Genomic DNA, 27,761 nt, shown 5'->3' with positions numbered 1-27,761 from the left:
ATCTGCATGGACTTTACGGACATGGGGGTCAAATGGAGGACCCCAGATAAATACAGATACATGCTAGTCGCAGTGGATAGGTTCTCCCGGTGGGTGGAGGCAACTCCTACAAAGATGGAGGATGGGGAAGTTGTTGTGAAGTGGCTCACGAAGGAACTGATTCTCCGCTATGGCGTCCCCCGAAAGATTTGCACAGACAATGGGACACATTTTAAAAATGAACATCTTGCCCGGGTGGAGGCTACTCTCGGGATACTTCACCGCTACGGCAGTGTCTACCACCCTGAGAGTCAGGGGTTAGTAGAGAGGGCCAATCGCACGCTTAAAGACAAGATTGCCAAGGTCATGGCAGGGACTGCATTGACGTGGGTGCAGGCACTCCCCCTAGCCTTGCTGTCAATGAGGCAGGAAAGGAGTGGCGATACCTTCCTGACACCCCATGAAATCCTGACAGGTCGCTCCATGCCTGGCCCCCGAACATCACCCCTGTGGGAAACAGATTGGGATATAATGAATCAGGACATGACACAGTACATGCAAGTACTGGGGGAAATGGTCCGGCTAATATCCAACCAGGTTACGGCTGCACGGCCGGACACCCCCGACAGGTCCCGACCCCTTCGAGTGGGGGATAAAGTCTATCTCCGGCAGATGGGCCGCACGACCTGGGACGAGGGGCGGTGGCATGGCCCCTACCCAGTGACGGGGGTCGCAGCCAACACCTTGAGGGTGAACCGGGAGGGGGACAATAACTGGCATCATTTCTCTCACTGCTCCAGGTCAGGAAGGCCTAACACTACTCTGACTCCGGTTGCGGAGGTCGCGCCCGACGAGGAGCTGGGACATGACGGACAGTAACAGACTCCTGAACTGGCTGGGTTTCTGCCTAGTGGTAAGACTGTCCATGCAGGTTTCAAGGGATTCATGTGGAGCAACGGTTGCTTTACATGCAGACCCCGCACAGGATAAGACTTTCCAGTTCGATCTGTGCGATGTGATAGACTGTGGGGGGACTGACTCAGAGGAGGGATGGACAGCTTACAGTGTATACATGTGTCCTTGCTCATGCGCCCCCCACATCTTGCACAAATGCTACGGATATCCGAAAGACATCCATACGCGCCGCATGTGTGCCTCCTGGGATGATGTTTGGTGGGGGCAGGCTTACACCAGCACCCCGATACGAGCAGAATACTTGGACTTTAGCAGAAAACTCTCCCTCAGGAGAGGGCGAGTCTCTGGCTCGCAAGCTCGGAAGAACCCTTTGCTTCTCCGAGTCAAGCCCGGGTTCTCCAATCCCATGATCATGACCGGGTGGTCCAGTGACACCTGCTGGGCACGGGGGCGCGAATCTGACCAGTCGGGTGCAGCCCACGCGAAAATCCTCTATTTAGCAATTGGGGTTGCGGTCATGGGGAAGGACCCGGAGGGGATTATCCGAATAAACCTGGGGATGCCCGGTTCTTCCCAGATCCAGCTGAGGGTCCCGCTCGACCGGGATAATCACCCCTCCTGGCCTGTGCCTGGTGTAGTTACAGAGTTTGAATCGCGCAAGCTGACTAAGCTGGTTGATCCCCGAGGGCAGATCGCACCTGCCACTGGCTACATGGAGACAAATACCTGGCTGGATCGAGTCGTCCAGTTTTCTCGGCAGGCAGGCCACGACCACTGCTGGGTTTGTGCGGGGGGGCGGCCCGGCCTGATAATGAGTAGGACCCCATTTGAGGATGGCCACATGGGCTGTGGGGTCGAACTAATGTCCGAGACTAACCCTACATTGAAGTGCAAGTCATGGGAACAGTACTTCCCGATGGCACCGGCAAACGTTACCCCTCCTGACTTCGTTGTGCACCCGCTAGTAAACTTCACCTGCTTCATCAACCCCACACCACTTACCCGAGGATATCCAGTTGGCAGCGTAGACAGGGCAAGCTGCAGCAGAACCTGGGTGCTTACAGGAAGCCGAGTGGCAGCACTAACGGTGAGCCGCGCGGACTTGTGGTGGTACTGCGGAGGACGGATTCTGTACAATTGGTTGCCCCTAAATTGGGAAGGAAGCTGTGTCCTGGTCACCCTCAATATCCCGCTTTTCATCTCCCCGCGGGCCCCGGGAGATTACACCCTCCACGAGCCCCCGCCTGGGCTCGCCTCTCTGACCCGACACAGACGGGCTGTTGACCCGCTGTTGGATTTCAAGAATTCGGATGAGGTCTGGATTGATGATATTGGGCAGGCCAGAAATATCCCCGACGAATACAAGCTGGTGGATGAGATTGCTGCGGGTTTTGAAACTTTTCCCCTTTTTTCCGCCATTTTCCCGATCACGGTTAATAAAAATGTTAACAGAATCAACCTCCTCCACTACAATATGCAGAGACTTACCAACCTAACCCGGGATGCGGTTGACGCCATCCATGAACAGCTTGCACAGTCCTCCCTCATGAATTTACAAAATAGGATGGCCTTGGACATGTTACTTGCTGAAAAGGGAGGTGTCTGTGCACTGTTTGGGACCATGTGCTGTACAGCCATATCAAACAACACAGGCCCAGATGGCAAACTCACTAAGACCCTGGTGAAGCTCCGAGCCCTGGCTGCTGAGCTGAAGCACCAATCGGGGATAAGGAATCCAGTCGTCGACTGGCTGAACGCCACTTTTGGGAGATGGGGGACACTGCTAGGGCAGCTGGCCATGGGGGTGTGCATCTCGGTAGCTATTCTTGTCACTTGCGGGTGTTGCTGCATTCCGTGTATCAGGACACTGGTAACACGCACTATTGATCGTGCCCTATCAGGAACAGATGCCTCCTCGCCCGTATACCAGGCGGTGATGCTGGACCGGCCTCCAGCTGGAACTGCCCAGCGAGAGGGTACGCTCCAAAACCCGCACACGTTACATGCGGCACCGCGGGTACTGAGTCGCAAGACTATCTACGACTTTCCCCTGTAACCCTAGTGCCCGATTCCCTCACTTTCATCCGGGTGTGGGTGCTGTACTCCACAGACCCAGGGCTGTGTCATCTGTCCGTTTAAATCGGAAACTCACCCAGCTTTTACCTCAAAGGGCCCTTGCTGTTTACACAGCAAACGGCCTGAGGTGAAATTGCTAGAGTTGTAGGTAATCACTTTTCGAGTGCCTTTAATATATTTACACAGCTGGCGGGCTGGGGGGATCTCCTGCTGATTCGAGTACTTAAATCCTAGAAAGCTTACCCAGCTGACAGCCGGATTGCCTCTGCGTGGGGGTGATTGTTTGTCTCGGTGCTTGCGGTTTATAATGATTTGTCTAATGGTGCCTGTGGTTTATAATGATTTTTTTCTCGATGCTTGCGGTTTATAATGATTATTTTTTTCTCCCTTGGATAGATACAGATGCTACAGTTTGCGCGCATGGCCGTTCCCGGTAGACGGGGGATTATCATTAATGTACGGCAATTCACACTGCTCACGGTGACAGGCCTATTTGAGGGTCATCTATTTCCGTAGGGTACGGGGTTCCAATAGGTGTGCTTATGTTTTCGTTTTTCCCCTACTTCTACCCAATACTATTCCTTCTCCCTCAATGTAGCATCTGCTGTTCGAAGAATATAATAAACCCCTTCCGTGTTAGTTTTGCCCACCTACATTGGCAGCACTTTAACCTATACTGTACGCTGCAGTCAGGGGCCGAGAAGTACTGTATGCCCCGGGATCCAACTGCTGGTCACACCAGTGACTACTACCCTGCAATCGGAGGCTCTACGTGGGTTTTGACCGGGTTGGAGAAAGTGAGGTCTGCAGATGCTGGAGATCTGGGTTGAAACTTTATTGCTGGAACAGCACAGCAGGTCAGGCAGCATCCAGGGAACAGGAGATTCGACGTTTCGGGCACAGGCCCTTCTTCAGGAATGAGCAGAGAGTGTTCAGCAGGAGAAGATAAAAGGTAGGGAGGAGGGACTTGGAGGAGGGGAGTTGGAAATGTGATAGGTGGAAAGAGGTCAAGGTGAGGGTGATAGGTCGGAGTAGGATGGAGGCGGAGAGGTCAAGAAGGAGACTGCAGGTCAGGAAGGCGGTGCCGGGCTGGAGGGATCCGGCTGAGACAAGGTGGGGGGAGGGTTGCCACTGCCCGGCTCTGTCCTCAGCGGCACCTGGATGGAGGTTGCTGTCCGTTACTGACTGGAGGTTGTCCAGTGGCGGAAGACTCTCCTCGGGCATGGGTCAGCCTGGCACAGGTGCAATTGCGCTGTGCACTGGGAGGAGATTGCCTCCGACCACATGGCCTGCAGTACATACATCAGACGCCTGGACGGGCCTGCAGGCCTGTGAACCATTCTGGCCGGCAGGAAGGCCGGGGCACAGTACACTGTTCCAATGGGTTTCCGGTCGCTGGCGTATACCTGACTGCGGGCAGTATGCCCTTACACCTTCTCGTTTGTTGTACAAGGAAACACGAGACAAACCACACACCACCGTAGCGGATGGGCATTTGCACTTCTTTTCTTGGACAGCAGACGTGGCACCCTATGTGGCTTACTTTCCCCCTTCCGGCCCTCTTACGTTCGTTACTGTTTACATGGGTTGGTGTGGCCTCAGTAGAGGCCAAGGGAGGGAATGTTGGGGAGATTTCACTGCGGTGTTTAATGTAGGGCTAGGGAGGGTGACACTTCCAGCCCTGAAATGGTTAACAACAGCCAAGCGAGCTGCTGCTGGCGACTGCATGACTACCTGGCTGGAGCTTGTAAGGGATATGCATAATGTTAATTAAATCTTGGAGCCTGTAAATACCAGTCAGTATCAATTGCCCCATCGAAACTCGGGATTCATAAAGAAACTGATCGGAATCTGTAACTGTTAGACAAGTGTGAATTGCTCTATCGGAACCTGTAACTAGTGAGTGTGAATGGCTCTATTTAAGTCTAAAGTTGATAAGTGTAATTGACAATTTAGTTAAACTAAAACTATTGAAAATGGCTAGCCTGTCAGACGCATAGTAATTCCTTGACACAATGGACTATTGAATACGGGATCGGAACCGCTCCCGGGGATGGCTGAGCCATTGTCAAGCACAGCAGGAGCTGGACAGGCACTTCGATGCGGCCAATAGGAGGACGGATCCCCAGCGCGCGCAGATGAATGGACCAATGGGGAAGGCGAACTGACCGGGGACTCCAGGCAGCGCGAAGTATAATTGTGTCAACTTTGAACGGGAAGGGAGAACGCCTTCTCCAACGAATGCATGCTTGTAGATTCGTTGTATCAGTTAAGATTCTGTGAATAAACTGCTGTCTGCGTCTAACCATAGTTGCCAGTGTGAGTCTCTCCTTCCAAAAGAACACGCAAAGACGGGACCCTCCGGGTCCGTCTTAACAAAAGAGTGTTCCAAATGTTGAAGGCAGGATTAAGCAGCAGCCTACAGTGTCACTTGATACCAAACTGTCCCGGTTCCTGGTCGATTCTGGGCCCAGCCCACACGCAACAGGATAGTTCCAGCAGAGTTGGTGACGGGGAGAAGACACTGCACCAGGTTAAACCTGATATTTCCCAAACTGGGGGAGGGCTGTTGGGGTGAAACAGCAGCAGGATCACCAATGCCAGCCACATGTCTCCTCGAAGTGAGGGAGACCATTTCATTGAGGGGATGACGTTTGGTGCCAGAACCATGGCAACACCTCTGTATGGGTACGAGGTGAGGTTGCCGTGAGGTCAGGTCCCGTGACTTACAAAGTTTGGGGAAAGTGAGGCAGTCCTGAACCAACACGTGGATCACCTGAAAACTGTTCCCTCACAAACAGGGCAGGAGCAAAACATACTAGGCCCCTGTCAACAACTAGATAGCCTGTCAGAAACCATGGGCTCTCCCCTCCGGCTGGTGTCGAGGAAACCTCAGGGTCCAAGATGGATGAGCCTCGATACCATTACCGCTGGAAGAGGAGGAAATTCTCGAGATGCTCCGGATACAAGGAGAGGAACTACAGTCCGGTACAGGCCGTGTCAGAGTCCGCATCAGAGGGACCAGAGCTGGGGTGGAAACGTCACAGGAAAAGCTACAAGAGGAGCTGACCCAGTCCCCTGGGGAGGGTGGGGGGATTTGTGTGCTACAAGGTCCCTGATTGGCCTGGGCTTGAAGACCCCAATCAGGAGGTCCTGATTAACAAAAATAACTTGGAGATTGGCCAAACTGGCCATCAACAGGTCCAGGCACCGGCCCCTGGAGGGGAGGGACTCTCCAGCAGCGCGCCGGCGGGAGTGAGTTCACGTGCTGGGACACTCCTCCTTAAGGGGCACTGCCCCTGTGCTACTGCCTTACGCACACACGTACGTACAAAGGAAGGAAGGAAGACAGAAGAAGAAGAAGGAGGAGAAAGAGAAAGAAGAAGAAGAAGGAAGAAGGAAGAAGAAGAAGGAGGAGAAAGAGAAAGAAGAAGAAGAAGAAGGAAGGCAGAGGCAGAAGCAGGAGGTGGGAGCCGGGAGCCTTTTTGGTCTGGCTCCTGCCTTTGGAGCTGCAGCCTAGGCCTCGCCACTGCTGGTCTCTGGGGCCCTGCCCGGGCTGTTGCTGCTTGGGGCCTGCCTCAATACAGCCTGGGACTTGCCTTGGGGCCCCTTGCTGGACCTCCACCGCTGCTGCTGTCGCCTGAGGCCTGCCTCCGCCACCGCTGTCTAGGACTTGCCTTGGGGCTGCCTGGGACTATACTTGCCTTGGGGACCCTCCCTAACAGGTCTGCCCCCACCGCCGTGACTGAGGGCCAACCTAGGACTCGCCCGAGGCCTGCTGCCACTGCTGTTGTCGCCTGAGGCCTGCCTCCTCCACTGCTGCCTGGGACTCGCCTTGGCCCCTCCCTACAACCCCCACCACTGCTGCTGCTGCCTGGGGCCTGCCAACGTCCAGCAGCAGAGTATGGCGAGCCCGAAGGTCGCGGGGCCCAGCCGCACCTACGCCGGGGTAGCCGCTGCCTTGGGCTCGGCTGTCCCAACCCCGGCTGCGACGTCAACCCCCTTCAGGCACCAAACCAAACGCCTGGGGGTCAAGGCCTATCCCCACCCCAACATGACCATCGAGGCCTGCAGCAAGGCCATGGCTAGTGTGGTCGGCCCACTGGCCATCGTCGCTGCGGCCCGGATGTACGGGAAGGCCGTATTTTTCCTGAAGACCGAGCAGGCGGTCCACCTGGCCGTGGAGAGGGGGCTCGCTGTGGGCGGGACACATCTGCCCGTCGACCCTCTGGAGGTTACGGCCCAGAGGGTCGTGATCTCCAATGTCCCGCCCTTCATTGCCAGCGAGCTCCTTCTCCCCCACCTCACCACCCTGGGGGAGATCCGGTCAGGGGTCCAGCCGCTCCTGCTCGGTCTGAAGGACCCTGCCCTCAGACACATCTACTCCTTCCGGCGCCAGGTGTTTATTTGCCTGGCCCGGGAGGAGGTCACCGAGGGCTCATTCACCGTCCTCCATGAGGGCGTGGCCTACCGCGCCTTCTGGACGGCGGACGGCGTGCGGTGCCACCTGTGCCGCGAGGTGGGGCACATACGGAAAAACTGCCCCACCCAGAAGGCCGCCCAGCCCGCGCGATGGCTGATGGTGGTGCCGCCGCACCCACTCCCACTCCCCCGAAGCCAACACCCCCAGCCCCGGCACCGGAGGCTAAGCCGGGGGCTGGCAATGCTCCAGCCTCTGGCAGGGAGGGGGATGAGTGTCCGGCCGGACAGAAGGCGCAGAAAAAGACGCGGCGCGTCAGGCCCGCCCACGGGGAGACCACCCTATCCCCTTCCCCGACACCTAGCCCACGACCTGCCCCGCCCCGGCACGACAATGCCCCTGCGGCCGTGCCAGCGTCGCCCCGGCGCGGGACCCCTGACCCCCACACTCCCGAACCCTTACCTGACCCTGACCCCACTGACCCCACACCCACCCCCCACCCCGATGGAGAAACCCCTCGGGCTTTAACGCCCGACCCTGGCGCCGTGACACCTGGCCCGGGGGCCCCTGAGCCCGAGCCCTGCCCAACCCAGCCACGCCCTGGCACTAGCCTGTGGGAACCACCGCTGGCCCACCTCCTGCGGCGACCGTGTCTCTGGGCCCTGGAGGGGGAACCGGACCCCTGCCCCGCCCGCCCTCACCTGATAAACCGGGGGCGGGGCAGGAAGTGACACGGCTGGCCCTCCCCTCCTTGGCCACGCCCCCTGTCTACCCCCAGCCATTCGTATTCCTGGAAAGGCTGGGGGGAGGGACCCCGGGCCCCATGACCACCGAGGCGGGCGGGGAGGGGAAGGCCCATAAATCCCCCCCGGTCTCTCTGGGGAAGAGGCACCGGCCCTCGGAGGGGAGGGACTCTCCTGCAGCGCGCCGGCGGTGCTGCCCCTCTCCGGGGGACGAGCCAACGGTGCCCCTCGACTGTCCCGCACCGCGGCCCGACTCGCCCAAACCCCCAGGGGCTACAGCGGGGCCTCCTGCTGCTTCGACTCCTCCGGCCCCTGGGGAGGACCTCGATGACCACGAGGGCCGTGGTGCAGGCGACGGTGGAGGACCCTCTGCTGGGTCGTCGAGCGGTGGAGGGGAGGAGGGTGTAATCCTCGCTCCTCCCTCCCAGACTGTTTTTCCGGGGGCCTTGGCCCTGGGGGATGACCTTTTCCTGGGGGATGACCTTTTCCCCGAGGAGCCAGGCGTCCCGGTGTCGGGAGAGGAGCGGGGCCCCGAGCCTCTGCCGCCCGACGACCCGAACTCGGGGCGTTCCGGGAAGGGGTGCGTCGAGGAAGGTACCGCCGGTGACCGTGGGGGTGGGGTCGCCGGGGGTTTGAGGCCGGTTGGCGGCGCCGGACCAGCCCCCATCCTCTCGGTGGGGGAGGGGTCGGTGACCGAGGGCGACCTCCCGGAGGAGGGTTTGGGATCGGTGGCGGACACCGGGGACGACGCGGACTCCGTCTGCAGTGACTTTTTTGAGTCCCGGGTGCCCCCCACCGATCTCCCCCTCATCCCCCTCGAGGAACTCCGGGAATTTGTCGAGGAAACTCGGAGTCGCCGGGATAGAGCCCAACTGGCGCTCGACCGCTGGAGCTCTTTTGAAAAAGTTTACTGGTCGACCCTCGCTGCCCGCCAGGCGCCTGGGCTCGACATTAACGAGCGAAAGCGAGTCAGGAACTTCCTGGGGGCACTCCTGGTGAGGGCGAGGGACTTCAGTGCCCCTCCCTCGTCCTCCCTGTAAATATATACACAGGTTTGTTAATTGTACCGGTGGTGGTTGCACAAAGCTTCCGACATGGAGACGACTATAGCCAGCCTCAACATCAACGGCAGCAGGGAGTCGCAGCGCAGATTCCAGACCCCCTCGGTCCTTCGGGACGGGAGGTATGCGGTGTGCTTCCTGCAAGAAACCCACACTACCCCGGGAGACGATGCCACCTGGCTCCTGGAGTGGCGAGGGGGGGGTCTACATGAGTCACCTCACCCGCAGATCTGGCGGGGTGGCTATCCTGTTGGCCCCCCATTTTCAGCCGGAGATCTTGGGGGTCAGGGAGCCAGTGCCAGGCCGTTTGCTTCACCTGACGGTTCGGCTGGGGGGCGCGGTGCTTCACTTGGTGAACGTCTACGCTCCCCTGGCCGGGCCGAGGCAAGCGAGCTTCTTCGAAGAAGTGTCCGCTCATCTCGCTTCCATCGACGAGAACCAGTGCGTCGTCCTCGGGGGAGATTTTAACTGCGTCCTCGAGGGCAGGGACCACGGCGGTGCCCGCACTGGCTGCGCGTCGGGGAAGAGGTTGGGGGACTTGGTCAAGTCCTTCGACCTGGTGGACGTCTGGCGGAATCTCCATCCCGACTCCATCGCCTTCACCTTCGTGAGGCCAGGGGTCGGAGCGTCCAGAATCGACCGCCTGGATGAGCTGGACGGGCTGACTGGAGTTCTTCAGGGCGTTCTGGGACGTCCTGGGGAGCGACGACGCACAGGTCCTGGGGGAGTGCCTAAATACCGGACTGCTGCCCCTTTCTTGGCGCAGGGTGGTCATCGTCCTGCTGCCAAAGAAGGGGGACCTTCGTTCCTTAAAGAACTGGCGTCTGGTCTCCCTCCTCAGCACGGATTACAAAATCTTCGCCAGGGTGTTGTCTTCTCGCCTGGCCTCCGTGCTGGCCCACATGATTCACCCGGACCAGTCCTACACGGTCCCGGGCCGGAGGATACACGATAACGTCCACCTAGTCCTTGACCGGATCCATTTCTGTCGACCAGGAGAAGGCGTTCGACAGGGTCGATCCCGAGTACCTGCTCGGGACTCTGCGGGCATTCGGGTTCGGGACGCGGTTCGTCGCCCGTATCCGACTTTTGTACGCCGCCGCAGAGTGTCTGGTTAAAGTTAACGGGTCCCTGAGGGCGCCCCTTCACTTCGGGAGAGGAGTGCGTCAAGGCTGCCCCCTGTCCGGCCAGCTGTATTCCCTGTGCGTGGAGCCTTTCCTGCGCCTCTTGCGGAGGAGGTTGTCGGGGCTGGTTCTGCGCGGCGCGGGCACGGGGGTGGTCCTCTCGGCCTACGCCGACGACATGCTCCTCACTTTCACCGACCCGGCTGACCTGGGGAGGATGCGCGAGTGCCAGGCCGTGTACTCGGCGGCATCTTCCGCCAGGATCAACTGGGCCAAATGTTCCGGACGACTGGTCGGTCCGTGGCGGGTGGACTCTCTGCCGGAGGAGTTACGGGGGTTCAGCTGGAGTACCACCCATCTCCTCTACCTGGGGGTCTACCTCGGCCCGGCTGAGGAATCCTGGCCGGCCAACTGGCAGGAGCTGGAGGCCAAAGTCTGGGCTTGCCTAGGCCGCTGGACAGGACTGCTCCGAGTGCTATCTTACAGGAGTCGAGTGCTGGTCATAAACCAGCTGGTGGCCGCCATGCTGTGGTACCGGCTGGTCACTTTGGTCCCTCCTCCTGGCTTTGTCGCTGACATCCAGAGAACGTTGGTCGATTTCTTCTGGGACAAAAAGATGCACTGGGTCGCCGCGCAGGTTCTGAGTCTCCCTATTGAGGAGGGCGGTCAGTCGCTGGTGTGCGTCCGCACCCAGGTCGCGACGTTCCGCCTCCAGACCTTGCGGCGATACCTTTACGTCAAGCCTCCTCCTAGGTGGTGCGCCCTGGCGACGTATTTTTTCCGCCAGGTGCGTAACCTCAACTACGACACGCAGCTCCTGTTCGTCGACCGTGACGGTTTGGAGGTCGCCCTCAAGACGCTGCCTGTCTTTTACCAGGACCTGATCACTGTCTGGAACATGGTCGAATCGCGTCGCGCCTACCCTCCGCTGGAGTAGCGGCTGTCGTCAGGGAGCCGTTGCTCAGGAATCCGCACCTCCGTACTCGCGGGTTCGAGTGGCTGTCGGAGGGGAGGGCCGCAGGGGCGAGGGTGACCAGGGTCGGGGACGTGCTGGGTGCCGGGGGCCTGGGCTGGACGCTGCCGCAGGACATAGCAGGCAGGGCAGCGGTAGACGTCCGGTACGTGGCCACCGCCATCCGACGCCTCAAAACGGCGGTGCTCGGACCCGACGTAGTGCACCAGTTGGAGGACGCTCAGGTGTGCGGTGGGATCCCGTCCGCGCTCACCCCAGCCCGGACGGAATTTCACATTGGCCCCAAGGTCCCGTACTTCCCGCGGGAGCCTGTGCCCCACAACCTGAGCCGCCTCCGGAATTTTAATTTTGTTTTGTTTAGGGATGTGAAAAGGAGAGCCCTGTACCGACTGCTGCTGCACACCGTCCACCTCTTCTCCCTCATCCACCGTCCGGACACGCCTTGGCGTGCCCATTTGCCACCGGGCGGTGGGGATCCCCAGTGGAGGGCTCTCTACGCGGGAGTCCTCCCCCTTTCTCTCGGGGATCTGGGGTGGAGGGTGCTGCACGCAGCAGTGCCCTGCAACCGCAGATTGCGGTGGTTCACGGACTCCCAGCCCAACTGCTTGTTCTGTGGCGCTGTGGAGTCCGTGGACCACGTGTATATTGGGTGTGGGCGTTTGCACTCCCTTTTTGATTTTCTCAAAAACCTCCTGTTTTTGGCTGCACTTCAGTCCCACGCTCCTGATCTTTGGGCACGCGGTACGGAGGAGGGAGGGCAGGTCTGAAGACCTCCTCGTGGGTCTGCTCCTGGGCCTGGCCAAACTGGCCATTAACAGGTCGTGGCAGCGGGCCATGGAGGGGGTCGTTAGAGCCCGGGTGTCCTTGGAGAAGGAGCACGCGGTGTCGACCAACACCCTGGAGTTGTTCAGGGAGAGGTGGGCTCCGCAGGGAGTGGAGTGCATTATTTCTCCCTCCAACTCTATTTTGATTTAGTCCCTCCCCTCCCCCTCACTGTTTGATCACACAGCACTGCCCTTTGATGTGAAGGGCACTGCTTGTCACTGTCCACTCGGGTGTTTCCTTTCCTCCTGGTGGTGGAAACTGGATAAAGATTCGTGCCCCTTGTGTCTCTCACTGTGCCTCACACCTGCACACGCAAGAGACCTAACTAGGAGATTACATCTGTGCACACAAAAAAAGAACAGGAGTGTCTGACATTCTGTTCACTCAGAGCTGGAGCAGTGTGTGCGCGCAAGGACTCTCCTCCTTGAAGGGGTCTGAGAGGAAGGGGACTGTCCCTGGACCAGCTGCCCCACATCCAGTGGATGAGGAATGCGACGACGATGACAGCTCTGAGTCCTGGGCCTGCATCTGGAGCTGTAGCCTGGGCCACACCCAGGTCAAGGGAGTGTTGCTGCTGACCTGGGGCCCCACTCCCACTGCTGGTGTCTGGGGCCCCACTCCCACTGCTGGTGTCTGGGGCCCCACTCCCACTGCTGGTGTCTGGGACCCCACCTCGCCCTGCCTCACCCCTGCTGCCCAGGACTCACCTTATGTCCCTCCCAGGACCTCCACCTCTGCTACTGGTGAGGCCCACCTCCACCGCTGCTGCCTGGGAGACCCTCCCCAACAGGTCTGCGCCCACCGCTGCGACCAAGGGCCTGCCTGGGACTTGGCTGAGGCCTGCCTCCACCTCAGGCAGTGGCCTCTCCTGAACAACGACACGGCTGGTTCCTGGGCCTACCAACATTCAGCAGCACAGTATTGCGAGTCCCAAAATCGCAGGGCCCAGCCGCACCTACGCCAGGGTAGCCACTGCCTTATGGACGGCTGCTCCAACCCCGACTCCCTTCAGGCACCTGACTCAACAGCTGGGGGTCAAGTCCTATCCCCACTCCAACATGTCCATAGAGGCCTGTAGCAAGGCCATGGCTAGTGTGGTCGGCCCACTGGCCATCGTCGCTGCGGCCAGGATGTACGGGAAGGCAGTCTTTTTCCTGAAGACCGAGCAGGCGGTCCACCTGGCCGTGGAGAGGGGGCTCACTGTGGGCGGGACACATCTGCCCGTCGACCCTCTGGAGGTTACGGCCCAGAGGGTTGTGATCTCCAACATCCCGCCCTTCATTGCCAGTGAGCTCCTTCTTCCCCACTTCCACACCTTGGGGGAGATCCGGTCAGGGGTCCAGCCGCTCCTGCTCGAAGGACCCTGCCCTCCAGCACATTTACTCCTTCCGACACCAGGTGTTCATTTGCCTGGCCCGGGAGGTCACCGAGGGCTCGTTCACCCTCCTCCACGAGGGCGCGGCCTACCATGTCTTCTGGACAGCATGCGGTGCCACCTGTGCTGTGAGGTGGGGCACAACATAAACTGCCCGTCCTAGAAAGCTGCCCAGCCCCTACTAATGGCTGAGGGTGGCACTGCCACACCCACTTCCCCCGAAGTCAACACCACAAGCCCCAGCAGTGGGGGCTAACCAGAGGCTTCCAATGCCTCAGCCTCTAGCGGGGAGGGGGGTGAGCGTCCAACCGGTCAGCGCAAGCTTACCTGAGTAGGTTTGTTTCCCCGATAAAAGCGCGCAGGAGGGGAACCCGAGGCACTACAGAGGTAGTGCCTCCCACCCTCCCTCCTCCTCTAACCCAATAAGACCCGTTGTGGTAAGTAGGTAAGTGCTGCATTTTGCTTGTTCTATTCTTTAGACCCAGGTTTTTTTTTTTTAAAAAGGTTACTTTTAGAGGGATGGCAGTGAAGGCAGTGCAATGTTCCTCTTGCAACATGTTTGAGGTGAGGGATGCCATGGACGTCCCTGCTGATTACACTTGCAGGAAGTGCACCCATCTCCAGCTCCTCCAAGACCGTGTTAGGGAACTGGAGCTGGAGTTGGATGAACTTAGGATCATTCGGGAGGCAGAGAGGGGTCATAGATCGGAGCTTTAGGGAAGTAGTAACTCCAAAGATGGCAGATAGATGGGTGACAGTGAGGGGGACTGGGAGGAAGCAGCCAGTGCAGGGACCCCCTGCGGCCGTTCCCCTCAAGAACAAGTATACCGTTTTGGATACTTGGGGGGGGGGGGACTTACCAGGGGTAAGCAATGGGACTAAGGCCTCTGGCACGGAGCCTGTCCCCGTTACTCAGAAGGGAAGGGTGGAGAAGAGCAGAGCAATAGTAATTGGGGACTTGATAGTTCGGGGCACAGATAGGCGGTTCTGTGGGGGCGAGAGAGACTCATGTTTGGTATATTACCTCCCAGATGCAAGGGTATGTGACGTCTCTGATCATGTTTTCCAGGTCCTTAAGGGGGAGGGGGAGCAGCCTGAAGTTGTGGTCCACATTGGCACCAATGACATAGGTAGGAGGAGTGCTGAGGATGTTAGACAGGCTTTCAGGGAGCTAGGTTGGAAGCTCAGAGTTAGAACAAACAGAGTTGTTGTCTCTGGTTTGTTACCCGTGCCACGTGATAGAGAGTCGAGGAATAGGGAGAGAGAACAGTTAAATGCGTGGCTACAGGGATGGTGCAGGAGGGAGGGATTCCGGTATTTGGATAACTGGGGTTCTTTCTGGGGACGGTGGGACCTCTATAAACAGGATGGTCTACACCTGAACCTGAGGGGCACCAGTATCCTTGGGGGGAGGTTTGCTCGTGCTCTTGGGAGGGGGTTTAAACTAACTCTGCAGGGGCATGGGAACCCAGACTGTAGCTTTAGGGTGCAGGACCTGGAGTGTAGGGAGGTTAGGAACATGGCATCAATCTCAAAGGAGGGTGCCTGTAAACAGGAAAGTGGCTTGAAGAGTGTATACTTCAATGCAAGAAGTATATGAAATAAGGTAGGTGAACTTGCAGCGTGGGTTGGTACCTGGGATTTCGATGTTGTGGCTATTACGGAGACATGGCTAGAACAGGGACAGGATTCAAAGTTTGTGCGAAGATTTGTAGCTCGGGTGCTCGTTGATGTGGTTCTGTTCGCCGAGCTGGAAGTTTTTGTTGCAAACGTTTCGTCCCCTGGCTAGGCGACATCAGTGCTTGGGAGCCTCCTGCGAAGCGCTTCTTTGATATTTCCTCCGGTGTTTATAGTGGTCTGTCCCTGCCGCTTCCGGTTGTCAGTTTCAGCTGTCCGCTGCAGTGGCTGGTATATTGGGTCCAGGTCGATGGGTTTGTTGATGGAGTTTGTGGATGAATGCCATGCCTCTAGGAATTCCCTGGCTGTTCTGTCTGGCTTGCCCTATGATAGTAGTGTTGTCCCAGTCGAATTCATGTTGCTTGTTGTCTGCGTGTGTGGCTACTAAGAATAGCTGGTTGTGTCGTTTTGTGGCTAGTTGATGTTAATGTATGCGGATTGTTAGCTGTCTTCCTGTTTGTCCATCAACAAACACATCGACGTGGACCCAATATACCAACCACTACAGCGGACAGCTGAAACTGACAACCGGAAGCGGCAGGGACAGACCACTATAAACACCGGAGGAAACATCAAAGAAGCGCTTTGCAGGAGGCTCCCAAGCAATGATGTTGTCGCCTAGCCAGGGGACGAAACGTTTGCAACAAAAACTTCCAGCTCGGCGAACAGAACCACAACAGGGACAGGATTGGCTGTTGCAGGTTCCAGGGTTTAAATGTTTTAGTAGGGTCAGAGGTGGGGGTAAAAGAGGGGGAGGTGTGGCATTGCTTGTCAAAGTTAGTATTACAGCGGTGGAAAGGACGATGGATGAAGACTCGCCATCTGAGGTAATTTGGGCTGAGGTTAGGAATAGGAAAGGTGAGGTCACCCTGTTAGGAGTTTTCTACAGGCCTCCTAATAGTCCTAGAGACGTAGAAGAAAGGATTACGAGGATGATTCAGGAGAAGAGTGAAAGTAATAGGGTGGTTGTTATGGGGGACTATAATTTTCCAGATATTGACTGGGAAAGCTATAGCTCGAGTTCGTTAGATGGGTCGGTGTTTGTCCGACGTGTGCAGGAGGGTTTCCTGACACAATATGTAGACAGGCCAAGAGGTGAGGCCATACTGGATTTGGTTCTGGGTAACTAACCAGGCCAGGTGTTAGAATTGGAGGTAGGTGAGCACTTTGGCGACTGTGACCACAATTCAGTGACTTTTACTCTAGTGATGGAGAGGGATAAGTGTGCACTGCAGCGCAAGAGTTATAGCTGGGGGCAGGGAAATTAGGATGCGTGGCTTTGAAAAATAGGCTTCAAGGGAAAGGCGCAATTGACATGTGGAGCTTGTTCAAGGAGCAACTATTGAGTGTCCTTGATAAGTATGTACCTGACCGGCAGGGAGGAAAGGGTCGTGTGAGGGAGCCGTGGTTTAATAAGGAATTGGAATCCCTTGTTAAATGGAAGAGGGCGGCCTATGTAAAGATGAGGCATGAAGGTTCAATTGGGGCAATTGAGAGTTATAAGGTAGCCAGGAAGGATCTGAGGAGAGAGCTAAGAGCAGCAAGGAGGGGACATGAAAAGTCCTTAGTTGGTAGGATTAGGAAAACCCAAAGGCTTTCTATAGGTATGTTAGGAATAAAAGAATGACTAGGGTAGAATAGGTCCAGTCAAGGATAGTAGTGGGAAGTTGTGTGTGGAGGCTGAAGAGATTGGGGAGACACTGAATGAATACTTTTCATCAGTATTCACTCAGGAACAGGACATTGTTGCCGATGTGAATACTGAGTCACAATTAATTAGAATGGACGGCTTTGAGGTATGTAGGGAAGAGGTGTTGGAAATTCTGCAAAGGGTGAAAATAGATAAGTCCCCTGGGCCTGATGGCATTCATCCTAGGATTCTCTGGGAAATAAGGGAGGAGATTGCAGAGCCATTTGCCTTGATTTTTATGTCCTCGTTGTCTACAGGAATAGTGCCAGTAGACTGGAGGATAGCAAATGTGGTTCCCTTGTTCAAGAAGGGGAGTAGGGATAACCCTAGTAACTATAGGCCGGTGAGTCTCACTTCTGTTGTGGGCAAAGTCTTAGAGAGAATTGTAAGGGATAGGATTTATGAACATCTGGATAGGAATAATGTGATCAAGGATAGTCAGCATGGTTTTGTGAAGGGCAGGTCGTGCCTCACAAACCTTGTTGAATTCTTTGAGAAGGTGACTAAGGAGGTGGACGAGGGTAAAGCGGTCGATGTGGTGTATATGGATTTTAGTAAGGCGTTTGATAAGGTTCCCCATGGTAGGCCACTGCAAAAAATACGGAGGTATGGTATTGAGGGTGAGTTGGAGGTTTGGATTAGGAATTGGCTGGCTGGAAGAAGACAGAGGGTAGTAGTTGATGGTAAAGGTTCATCTTGGAGTGCCGTTACTAGCGGTGTTCCGCAAGGATCTGTTTTGGGACCATTGCTGTTTGTCATTTTTATAAATGACCTGGAGGAGGTTGGGTGAGCAAGTTTGCGGATGATAGGAAAGTCGGTGGAGTTGTTGACAGTGAGGATGGATGTGTCAGGTTACAGCGGGATATAGATAAGCTGCAGAGCTGGGTAGAAAGGTGGCAAATGGAGTTCAACGTAGGTAAGTGTGAGGTGATTCACTTTGGTAAGAGTAACAAGATGATGGGATACTTGGTAGTGTGGATGAGCAGAGGGATCTTGGTGTCCATGTACACAGATCTCTGAAAGTTGCCACCCAGGTAAATAGGGTGGTGAAAGCAGCATATGGTGTATTGGGAGAGGAATTGAGTTCCGAAGTCCTGAGGTCATGTTGCAGTTGTATAAGTCTCTGGTGCGGCCGCATCTGGAGTATTGTGTGCAGTTTTGGTCGCCATACTATAGGAAGGATGTGGAGGCACTGGAACGGGTGCAGGAGGTTTACCAGGATGTTGCCTGGTATGGTAGGAAGATCGTATGAGGAAAGGCTGAGGCACTTGGGGTTGTTTTCATTGGAGATAAGAAGGTTTAGGGGTGACTTGATAGAGGTGTACAAGATGATTAGGGGTTTAGATAGGGTTGACCATGAGAACCTTTTTCCACATATGGAGTCAGCTATTACGAGGGAGCATAGCTTTAAATTAAGGGGTGGTAGGTATAGGACAGATGTTAGGGGTAGATTCTTTACTCAGCGAGTAGTGAGTTCATGGAATGCCCTGCTAGTAGCAGTGGTGGACTCTCCCTCTTTATGGGCATTTAAACAGGCATTGGATAGGCATATGGAGGATAGTGGGCTAGTGTAGGTTAGGTGGGCTTGGATCGGCGCAACATCGAGGGCCAAAGGGCCTGGACTGTGCTGTATTTTTTCTATGTTTCTATGCATCAGGCCCGCCCACGGGGAGACCAACCTATCACCTTCCCCTACACCTAGCCCACGACCTGTCCCGCCCAGCACAATAATGCTCCTGCGGCCGTGCCAGCATCGCCCTGGTGCGGGAACCCTGACCCCCAAACCCAACCCCTGACCCCCAAACCCAACCCCTGCCCCATTACAGAAACCCCTGGGGCTTCAATGTCTGTTCCTGGCCCGGGGGGCCCTGAGCCCAAGCCCTGCCACACCCTGGCATTAACCTGGGGGGAACCATCGCTACCTCACCTCCTGCAGCTACTGTGTCTCTAGGCCCTGGAGGGGGATCTGGGCCCTTGCCCCGCCTACCAATCTGAAACTGGGGCAGGGCAGGAAGTGACATGGCTGACCTGTCCCAACCTGGCCACACCCCCTGCCTTCCCCCAGCCAATAGCATTCCAGGAAAGGCTTAGGGGAGGGACCTCAGGCCCAATGACCACCAAGGCAGGCAGGGAGGGAAAGGCCCATAAATTTCCCCATCTCTCTGGGGAAGGAGGGGAGAGGCATCCCTGCAGCACACTATGGCGCTACCCCTCTCTAGAGGAAGAGCCCACGGTGTCTCTTCCCCGTCCCGCATCGTGGCCTGACCGACCCAAACCCCCAGGGGTTGTAGCAGGGCCTTCTGCCTCCGGACCCCAGGGAGGACAAGAAGAATAAACGAATTGATGAAGATATTAGGAATTAAACATGACATTTACCCAAGAGATCATTCGTCTTACAACTTCCCTATCAGTTAATTCACATTATGGACTTTTTAAATCTGCTCGCTAACTTTAATTATAAATTTTAACTTCTCAATTATATTTGTTATAATACATTTTAATATTTTACGTTTAATTTTAGTCAAAGTATTATATTTTAGAGTTGCCTTTCTAAATCTGTGGCAACACTAGATTGGGGTTCGGTCTCACATCGACGAGAGACGACAACAAAACTCTGAACAGACACGACCCATACAATAGATGGCGAGTGTTCAATGTAACCAAATGCCTCGCCACCTAATTAGTGACGCGCATGAATGGATGAACGAGATTCACACTGTCCCGACCTACTATCGAGCAAAAACACAGCCAAGGGAACGGGCTTGGCAGCATTAGTGGGAAAAGAAGAATTCTCTCAATGTCTGCACTGTTTTAAGGTTAAATGCCATTCCTTGAGGTTGCTAAGGAGATTATGCAATTTCCTGCCTATTGTCTAATACAGATCCTGAGAACAATTAACTCAGGCAGAAGAGTTAATCAGTTAAAAAGGATCCAGAAACAAGAGAGCAGGGTCTGGGGCTCAGAACACTGAATCATTGACTCAAGGAGAAACAACTTCAGGGAAAGGGAGGAAAGCAGATCATGGCAGGAGGTCACAGAGGACTAGTAAGGGAAGGCAGAAAGAGGACACCAATAGTGTTGCCTGGAAACATTTGGCTAAGAAATCCCATTAAAGAGACTCAAATACTGAATAACAATAGGAGATAATGTACCCAGTAAACTCTGGGGCACTGACTGTTCCCCTCTGTCCTCTACCCAGTGAGGAGCTGGAAAGGGTATACAGTGGGGAATGATCCATTCCCAATCATGAAGCTGAGACGTTAGTTCTAGCCATATACCATCAGGGGGAATGTCAAGCTCCTGATGAGCCCCATAGAAGGAAGTGAAATCAAGACAGTGATTGAGGAGATCAATCCGAAACGTGTCCCAGGGCCCAATGGGATGAACCTGGAGGCCATTAACCTTCACAGAGTTACTGCTCACCTCAAGGTTCTCTCTGGATCATCAGGAGCGAAACCCGATTCATTGACAAATCAAACTGTTTTAATTCCAAAGACTGGATGACAAGGACAGCCTTAAAGTAATTGATAACCAGAGACCTATTACTATTGGCCTGATTTTAGCAAGTCTTTTCCCTGAGGGTTTAAGCGAGGAGACTCAGTTTGAATTTTGGATAGAATGGTTGTAATGCAGCAACACTGGGCTGTAATGGAGATACAGCCTTCTTACAAAATATTATTCAAAAGGAGCCCAGAGCAATAGAAAGGATCTTTCCGTTGTCTTGGAACTGGCTACAGCCTTCAACTCCATCATAAACTGGTGGTGTTAAAAACTTCAGAAGGTTTGTGTCCCTAAATCATTTTATTCAACAAATTACTGATTTATATTCTAAATCACACAGCAATTGCCCTCGAACAGGAGAGTAGGTTTAAACCTATTTTGGGAATGGCGGGGGATGTGGCTCTGGCTTTGTGGATGGGGTCTCCCCGGAAGCCTTGCTTGTGTAGTCACCATTGAGAGAGTGTTTGTTCAGATTTTTATCTTGCGATGTTTGGTTGTACCTCATGGTTCCCCTGGTACTGGCAGTGGGAGAGTGTACCTGTTTAACTCTTATTGCTTGTTTTTTAGCTGGTTTTACTGGTCTTTGGACCAGAGTACTGGCTTTAGGTTTGTGGTACAGCCGGTTGGCTTGGTCTGGCTCGATCCACTGTTGACCTGTGTGGATTGTAGGCACTGCCATTGGACGGTGCTATTAAATAAATAATGGGAGATTTAGTCAATCTCCCGAGTTCCGGATGGACAGATACCTGGCCACACCCTGTAAGCTCACTTGTGCTGGGGGGATTGTGACAAATATTAACCACACCAGAAAAATGACTACCATCTCAACAGTAACTGACTGTTGGAGACCCCCAGATTTTTGTCTATTGCTGATATCAGGTTGTAAGCCCATCGGGTCAGTGAATAGATCAGAGGGTGACGTTAACCTCCAATAAAGGCTCATGATGTGGTTTAAGTCTAATGGAGGTATTATTTCCACTCACCACCTGATGGAGCAACCAGTAGAGGAAATGGATGATCATTTGTGGGGTGGGTCCCAGAACAGCAGCAGGACCCAATGGTATTGGGTTAAAGGGGAATTAAATGGCATTAAAAGACAGTTCAGAAATTATATGAACATGTCGGTAAATACCGTTAGAAAACATTTGTAGAAGTTTGGATAAGAGCTGAGGATGAAAGATGATGGAAGTTGGACATTATTCTCCGGAAAATGTTTGGTGGTCATTGTCGATGTCACGGGTGTGTTTGAGAAGGAGGACAGTTCACTGGAGAAGGTGTGCAATGAAAACATACACAATCTTCCCACACAGCTAGTTAGTTTTCATTCAGTCAGCAAACTTACATCCAAAACCTCAACCTGAGTCACAAATCTTCTCAAAACTCACCAAACGTTAGTACAATTATTGAGATAATTGGTCATGTAGCTGGACTCCTGTTAATTCCATCCCCCAGTAGAGACAGAACTATTCAGGGGTATGGGTTGACCCTTGGGCAGGTCCACAGGAAGCAGGATGGGAGGAAAAATTGCAAAAACCTGGTCTAATTTAAAATCAACTGCTCTAATGTCAAAAGTGTCATTCTTTCAAACAATGGCTCCCCACAAGTGTACCATCTGATTTTAAATAGAAGAATCTCAAAACATCCAAAGTATTAGTAATTTTACATAAGGAGGTCCACCATCATCCCATGATACAACCGCTGGGATCATCTGCACAAGGAACAGGGATGGTGGCCTTGGGATGCTGAGACTGAGAGACACATTCCCATTGCAATCATTAACCAGGAGAACCTGGAATCTCCCACCAGAGTGGGCCTGGCCTCCTCCCATTTCCGAATGGAAAGGAATTTGTCAAACTCCATTTAAAGGGGAAAGAACAGCTGGGTGGCATTAGAGTTCAACTACAAGGGAGCTATGGAACTGTGAACACCCATCAGTTCCCCAATATCCTCCAAAGGGTATATTCCATCTCTGTCCAGTCTAGTAAAGACTGACTCCATTCTCTCAATGTCACTACCAGTCTGATAATGACTTGTTGAGAGCAGTTCTGAAAAAAAAAACATGACACAACATGAACTAATTAAAAGGTCATCATGACAAGTACATAATTAGATAGACAGACTTCATTCTCCAAATACATGACTAGATGTGATCACGGAACGGATTTGAGTTGAGACTCCAAGGACAAACCGAATCCTGAGGTAGTGAGGAAAGTGTGCCTTATTTTTGTGGTCAAAGGGAGATCAATTCGTTCTGACTTGTAGGTGGGTTACTGATGAGTGGTGGAGGACACAACAATGTGCAACATGACCCATGGAGGGCAATTACTGAAACTGCATTTAATAAACTTGGATATTCATGAACTTCAGCTTCCAACTGAGCCAAGACCACAAAGTCGAGCTGTCAACAATCTTCAGTTGTGTGGGTTATTATCCCAAATTCATTGTTCACATGGAATTAATTGGTGTTGATGGGATAAAGGGATTAAGCTCAGATGTGCATTTGTCAATCATTTCACTTAAATGGGAGTCCTCAGGAGAGTCATAACCAGAGTGGACTAGTTCATTCTCCATGTTCAGACTGAATTAAGCTGCTTCAGTGTAGATTGCACTATTTTAAATGGAGCCAACATGATGGAGCTGAGCATTTGGGTATAGATAGCTTTAACTAGACACTGGCTCCAATCAGAAAGCCAGGTCATATTTCTGCTTTGCCTCAGTGAGATAGTGTGCCTCAATATAATTAACAGACACCTGGAGTTGTGAGGATCCATGATAAAGGCAGGGGCGGTCATTGAAGGGTTAACTGCTCTCAGAGCAAAACTCTAGCAGTTGAGAGAACACCCTGGAGGTTTCAGGCTTGCTCTCACCACCTCTTTACCATCCCTTCCTCAGCCTCCTCCAGGTCTTGTGTGACTGGATCTATTCATCTCAATCACTGATCATGGGACAGTGGTTAACTCACCACATTATGCAGTTACAGTGCTGTGGTTTAATAAAGTCAGTGTAGCAGTTTAATTCCCCGCACAAATGGCTTATCAGTCACTGTATTGGCAGGGACAGCAAGTGAAGAGAATATCATGCAAATTCCCTGCTCTTCAAGAAACTAAGCAACGTGGGGAGATAAACCAGTCTGAATTTTACATCAATCCAGCTCCCTGTCCCGGTCACCACGCTCCCCGCTGTTTGATCCAGGTCCCTGTCCCGGTCCCGGTCACCGTGCTCCCCGCTGTTTAATCCAGCTCCCTGTCCCAGTTACTGCACCCCCTGCTTTTCCAGCACCACTCTAATCTAGACTCTAATCTAGTCCCTGCCATTTCACCCTCAGTTCCAGTGAAGGAGGGTCAGATCAATTCCTTCTGGAACCTGGAGCCAGGCTGGTCGTGGTTTCCATCCCCACCCTCTCAGATGGTGCACACTCCAGAATCAGTTTAGTGCTGATTGTCAATTGTGGGTCAGTTTGTGTTTTGTTCCAGTGAGGGACAAGTCAGTGGGAACAACCATTTCTCAGATTAGCAGCTCTTCCCTACAATCCTGCCTCCATCTCACAGTACAGTCTTTTACTTTCATAAAAGAATTCCTTTCCTCTCCGAATGGAGAGGGTTTTTTCACTGGGAATTGGAGGATTGTTCGGAATACAGAGAGACAGGAAAGGAGAAACATGATTTCGAGTAGACACCAGCTGTTGGCCAGGAACAAGCTGCTCCAACACCTTCCACTGGTTTCCCAGACTGAGGAAGGGCCTGAACATTTTCTTTGATGCTCAAACCCACACCAACCAGGGGAGAGCCCATGGTTTCTGACAGGCTTTCTGGTTGTTGACAGGGGCCTAGTATGTTTTGCTCCTGCCCTGTTTGTGAGGGAACAGTTTTCAGGTGATCCACGTGTTGGTTCAGGACTGCCTCACTTTCCCCAAACTTTATAAGTCACAGGACCTGACCTCACGTCAACCTCACCTCGTACCCATACAGAGGTGTTGCCATGGTTCTGGCACCAAACGTCATCCCCTCAATGAAATGGTCTCCCTCACTTCGAGGAGGCATGTGGCTGGCATTGGTGATCCTGCTGTTGTTTCAACCCAACAGCCCTCCCCCAGTTTGGGAAATATCAGGTTTAACCTGGTACAGTGTCTTCTCCCCCTCACCAACTCTGCTGGAACTATCCTGTCGTTGCGTTTGGGCTGGGCCCAGAATCGACCAGGAACCGGGACAGTTTGGTATCAAGTGACACTGTAGGCTGCTGCTTTAAGCCTGCCTTCAACATTTGGAACACTCTTTCCACCAGACCATTGGATGATGGTTGTCTTGGAGTTGCCCGTATGAGGAAAATGCCATTTTCCCACAATGTGAGTATTTCCTGAGGTCAATGATGCTCCACTCTCTATGACTGATACTTCCTGGACTCTGTGTATCGTGAACGATGCTCACAGCTTCTCCATCATTATCATCCCTGAGTTTGCTGAATAAACTTTCTGCGCATCCAACCACTTAGTTCCTGATCATTGTCAATGCCCATTGACTCTGCAGGTCCTTCCATGGGCACAATATGTAACCGAGCCATTCCCACAAAGATGGGAACTCAGCTGGTGGTAATTTTTATCCTTGGTACTCTGGGCACTGCCCACCAATGCAGCTGTGTTAGCATCCAATCCCAGCCACCGGACATAATTCCTTGTTTGTATCTTCATCTTGGACACCCCTGGATGACCCTGGTGGGGTTCAGTCAGTATCTGGTGATCTCCTTTACTCTGACAATCCCACTTGCTCCACATAGTAATCTGCCGTCCTCGATGGTGACCTGGTCTTGCTGGGATCAGAAAGGTTTCAATCCTGGTTGTGATGGCCCTTCTCCTTTCCCCATTCCCACCAGCTGTTTGTTTCACCAGGACAGGATCTTTGTGCCCACAGTCAGATATTGTCAGGAGTGACCGCAAGGCCCTTTTAATAAGCTGCTAATCAGCCCCTTAGCTGCTTCAGCTGAGCAATCACTCAGTGAGAGATTGAAAACAAAGTGACCCTGAGGAGACGGAACAGACATAAAGAAACTATTTAAAGAGACAGCCTTGGAAAAATGGAAATTCCAGAATATAGAAGATAGCTGAGATACTGGGTGTGTGTTTAAATATTAATGATCTATATTTTGTTAATGTGACAAGAACATTATAATTTCTAACATCCTTGTTTTAATTTTGAGGATTTTTTTAAAGTGATTGTGTATGAGCTAAAACTTCCAATTGCAGAGCTTGTATTTGAGATGAGACACAATCTCATGTGAGAGACTCAGAACAAGTCAGTGGGTGGGGGAGAGCGAAGTGGAGAAAAAGGGAACTAAACTGTGTGTGAGAGACACAGAGAGAGATCTTTTCTTACTGAGTTCTGGACGGAGTGTTTTTCTCTGAATATGAGCTGGTGTGTTTCTGTAGATTGCAATCGAGTGTGTTTTGGAATTGTTTCCTGAAACAGGCTGTTGATGTAAATACAACCACAGTCTGGTTATAGCACAGAGGGAGACCATTTGGCCCATCATGTGCATGCAGCCCTCTGCAACATGAAGTTAGCCAGTCCCACTGGCCTATTCTTTGCCTGTAGCTTTTCCAATGTTTTTCTTTCAGATAATGATCCCGTTCCCAATTAATGTCACAATTGACTCTGCCTTCACTGCTCTATCACAGACAGGCTGGAGGTTGGAAGAACACAGCAAGCCAGGCAGCATCAGCAGCTACAGATAGGGCACCCTTTGTTGGCCAGTACTTCCCAGGAGCTGAAAAACTACACCATGTTCTTCACAGCCTGCAGCACATTATTGGAGGATGAGCACCTCGCAAAGACCTTCCCCACACCTCCATGTCTCACCTTTAAACAACCACCAAACCTTAAACAGATCATTGCTCGCAGCAAACTGCCTGGTTTTCAGGACAGCACCACACAACCTTGTCACACCTTGCTGCATGGTGTGTCAGAGTGTTGACACGATACCACCATGACACGTCGGGACACCTCCCACCGTGTACGCGGCAGGTACTCACTTTGTCTGTCTCATACGCTGCAGGCAAGGATGCCCTGAGACACGGTACGAGCAGAGGCTACGACAATGAACAAATAGACACCGCACAACAATCAACAGACTGAGGGGTTCCCTCCCAGTCGGGGAACACTCCAGCGGTGAGGGACATTCGGCCTCGGACCTTCGGGTGACCATCCTCCAAGGTGGGCTTCAGGACAGGCAACAACACAGAGTGGCCGAGCAGAGGCTGATAGCCAGGTTCGGTATCCATGGGGATGACTTCAACCGGGACCTTGGGTTCATGTCACTCTACAGGTCACCCCACTGCACCACACACTCTCACACTCACACTCACAGTCACACTCTCTCACTCACACCTACAGAGCCATACACTCACGCAGATGGTCTCTCATCCACGAGATCTGTCATTCACTCACATATGTAATCCCCTCACACACACACCCTCTCTCACAGACACTCACACACCCCTGACACACCCACCCTCTCCACCCCCCTGCTACACACACACACACACACACACATATATAAATTTGGGGTTGAATTTGTACTTGTACAATTACATTTATTTTGCTCAAAAACTGTGTAAGATTCGGTAAATCGCTTTTTTTGAAATAGTATTAATCTGAACATTGGAACACAGACAGACAGACAGACTTTATCCTCACACCCTTGATGCATTATCTGAGCTGACATGACACCTATTGTATTAGTTCACTTGAGAATGTGACTTTAAATAAAAGGTTCTGGGAGCTTCAATCTGAAAGAACTGAAACCGAGGTGATCATTCTAAAAGATGAGAGATTGAACAAACAGCCCCAGGTCTTTTTCAAAATATCGTTCCAGGAGATCCAAGATGGCGGTGACCCAGCAAGTCTGAGTCTATCGTGCTCCTCCCAAGACTTGGGAAAAATGGGCCACCCACCTCCACCACACTCACCAAACCATTTAAAATAGTTTTTATTTAATGTAATTAGTTGCTCTGTACTAAATTTAAACAGTCTAGTCTCCTGCAAAAATGTCTAAGGGGAAAGGTGCCCGCGGTTCTCAGCAGGCGGGGACCCCTCCCCCACCCTCCCCAGCTGCAGCAGAGGGGTCCGCAGCCTCCCCGGGGGACTTACCTACGGTGGCGAGCCTCGTGGAAATAATTTCCAAACTGGACGTGAAGATCGACGCCTTCATCGAAGAGTCCCGGAGCCGATGGGACTCACTCTCGGCCGCGCGACAAAAGCACGGCCGAGACATCGAGGAAATCGAGCGCCGAGTCAGAGGGGTGGAGCTAAAGGCTGCAACCTCCGAGACTACCCAGAATCGGCCGTGGGTCGGGTCCGGACTCTCGAACAGTGAGTCTGGACCTTAGAGAATCACATTGATGACCTGGAGA

The 27,761-nt window shown here is 53.4% G+C and overlaps 1 protein-coding gene across 4 annotated transcripts in view; it reads left to right on the top strand.

Moving 5' to 3' along the window:
* LOC148141831 (uncharacterized) overlaps positions 1-27,129 on the top strand; it is a 44,575-nt gene extending 17,446 nt beyond the window's left edge. For 2 of the 4 annotated variants that reach the window (XM_087977994.1, XM_087977993.1), the window contains one exon: positions 780-5,295. In XM_087977994.1, the coding sequence (XP_087834120.1) occupies positions 845-2,950 (2,106 nt within the window). In that variant the 5' untranslated portion in view covers positions 780-844 and the 3' untranslated portion in view covers positions 2,951-5,295. Of the gene's footprint in view, positions 1-779; positions 5,296-25,967 lie in introns of those variants that run through there. The other 2 variants (XR_015752522.1, XR_015752521.1) reach the window with 2 other exon arrangements.
* Positions 27,130-27,761: the final 632 nt, after the last annotated feature.

The sequence above is a fragment of the Chiloscyllium plagiosum genome, unplaced genomic scaffold (assembly GCF_037043375.1).
Source record: "Chiloscyllium plagiosum isolate Xiang-an unplaced genomic scaffold, Cpla_swu_hap1 HiC_scaffold_32, whole genome shotgun sequence".
Lineage (NCBI taxonomy): Eukaryota > Metazoa > Chordata > Chondrichthyes > Orectolobiformes > Hemiscylliidae > Chiloscyllium > Chiloscyllium plagiosum.
Note: the sequence above shows the minus strand (reverse complement) of the source record. Positions and strands in the feature narration are given on the sequence as shown.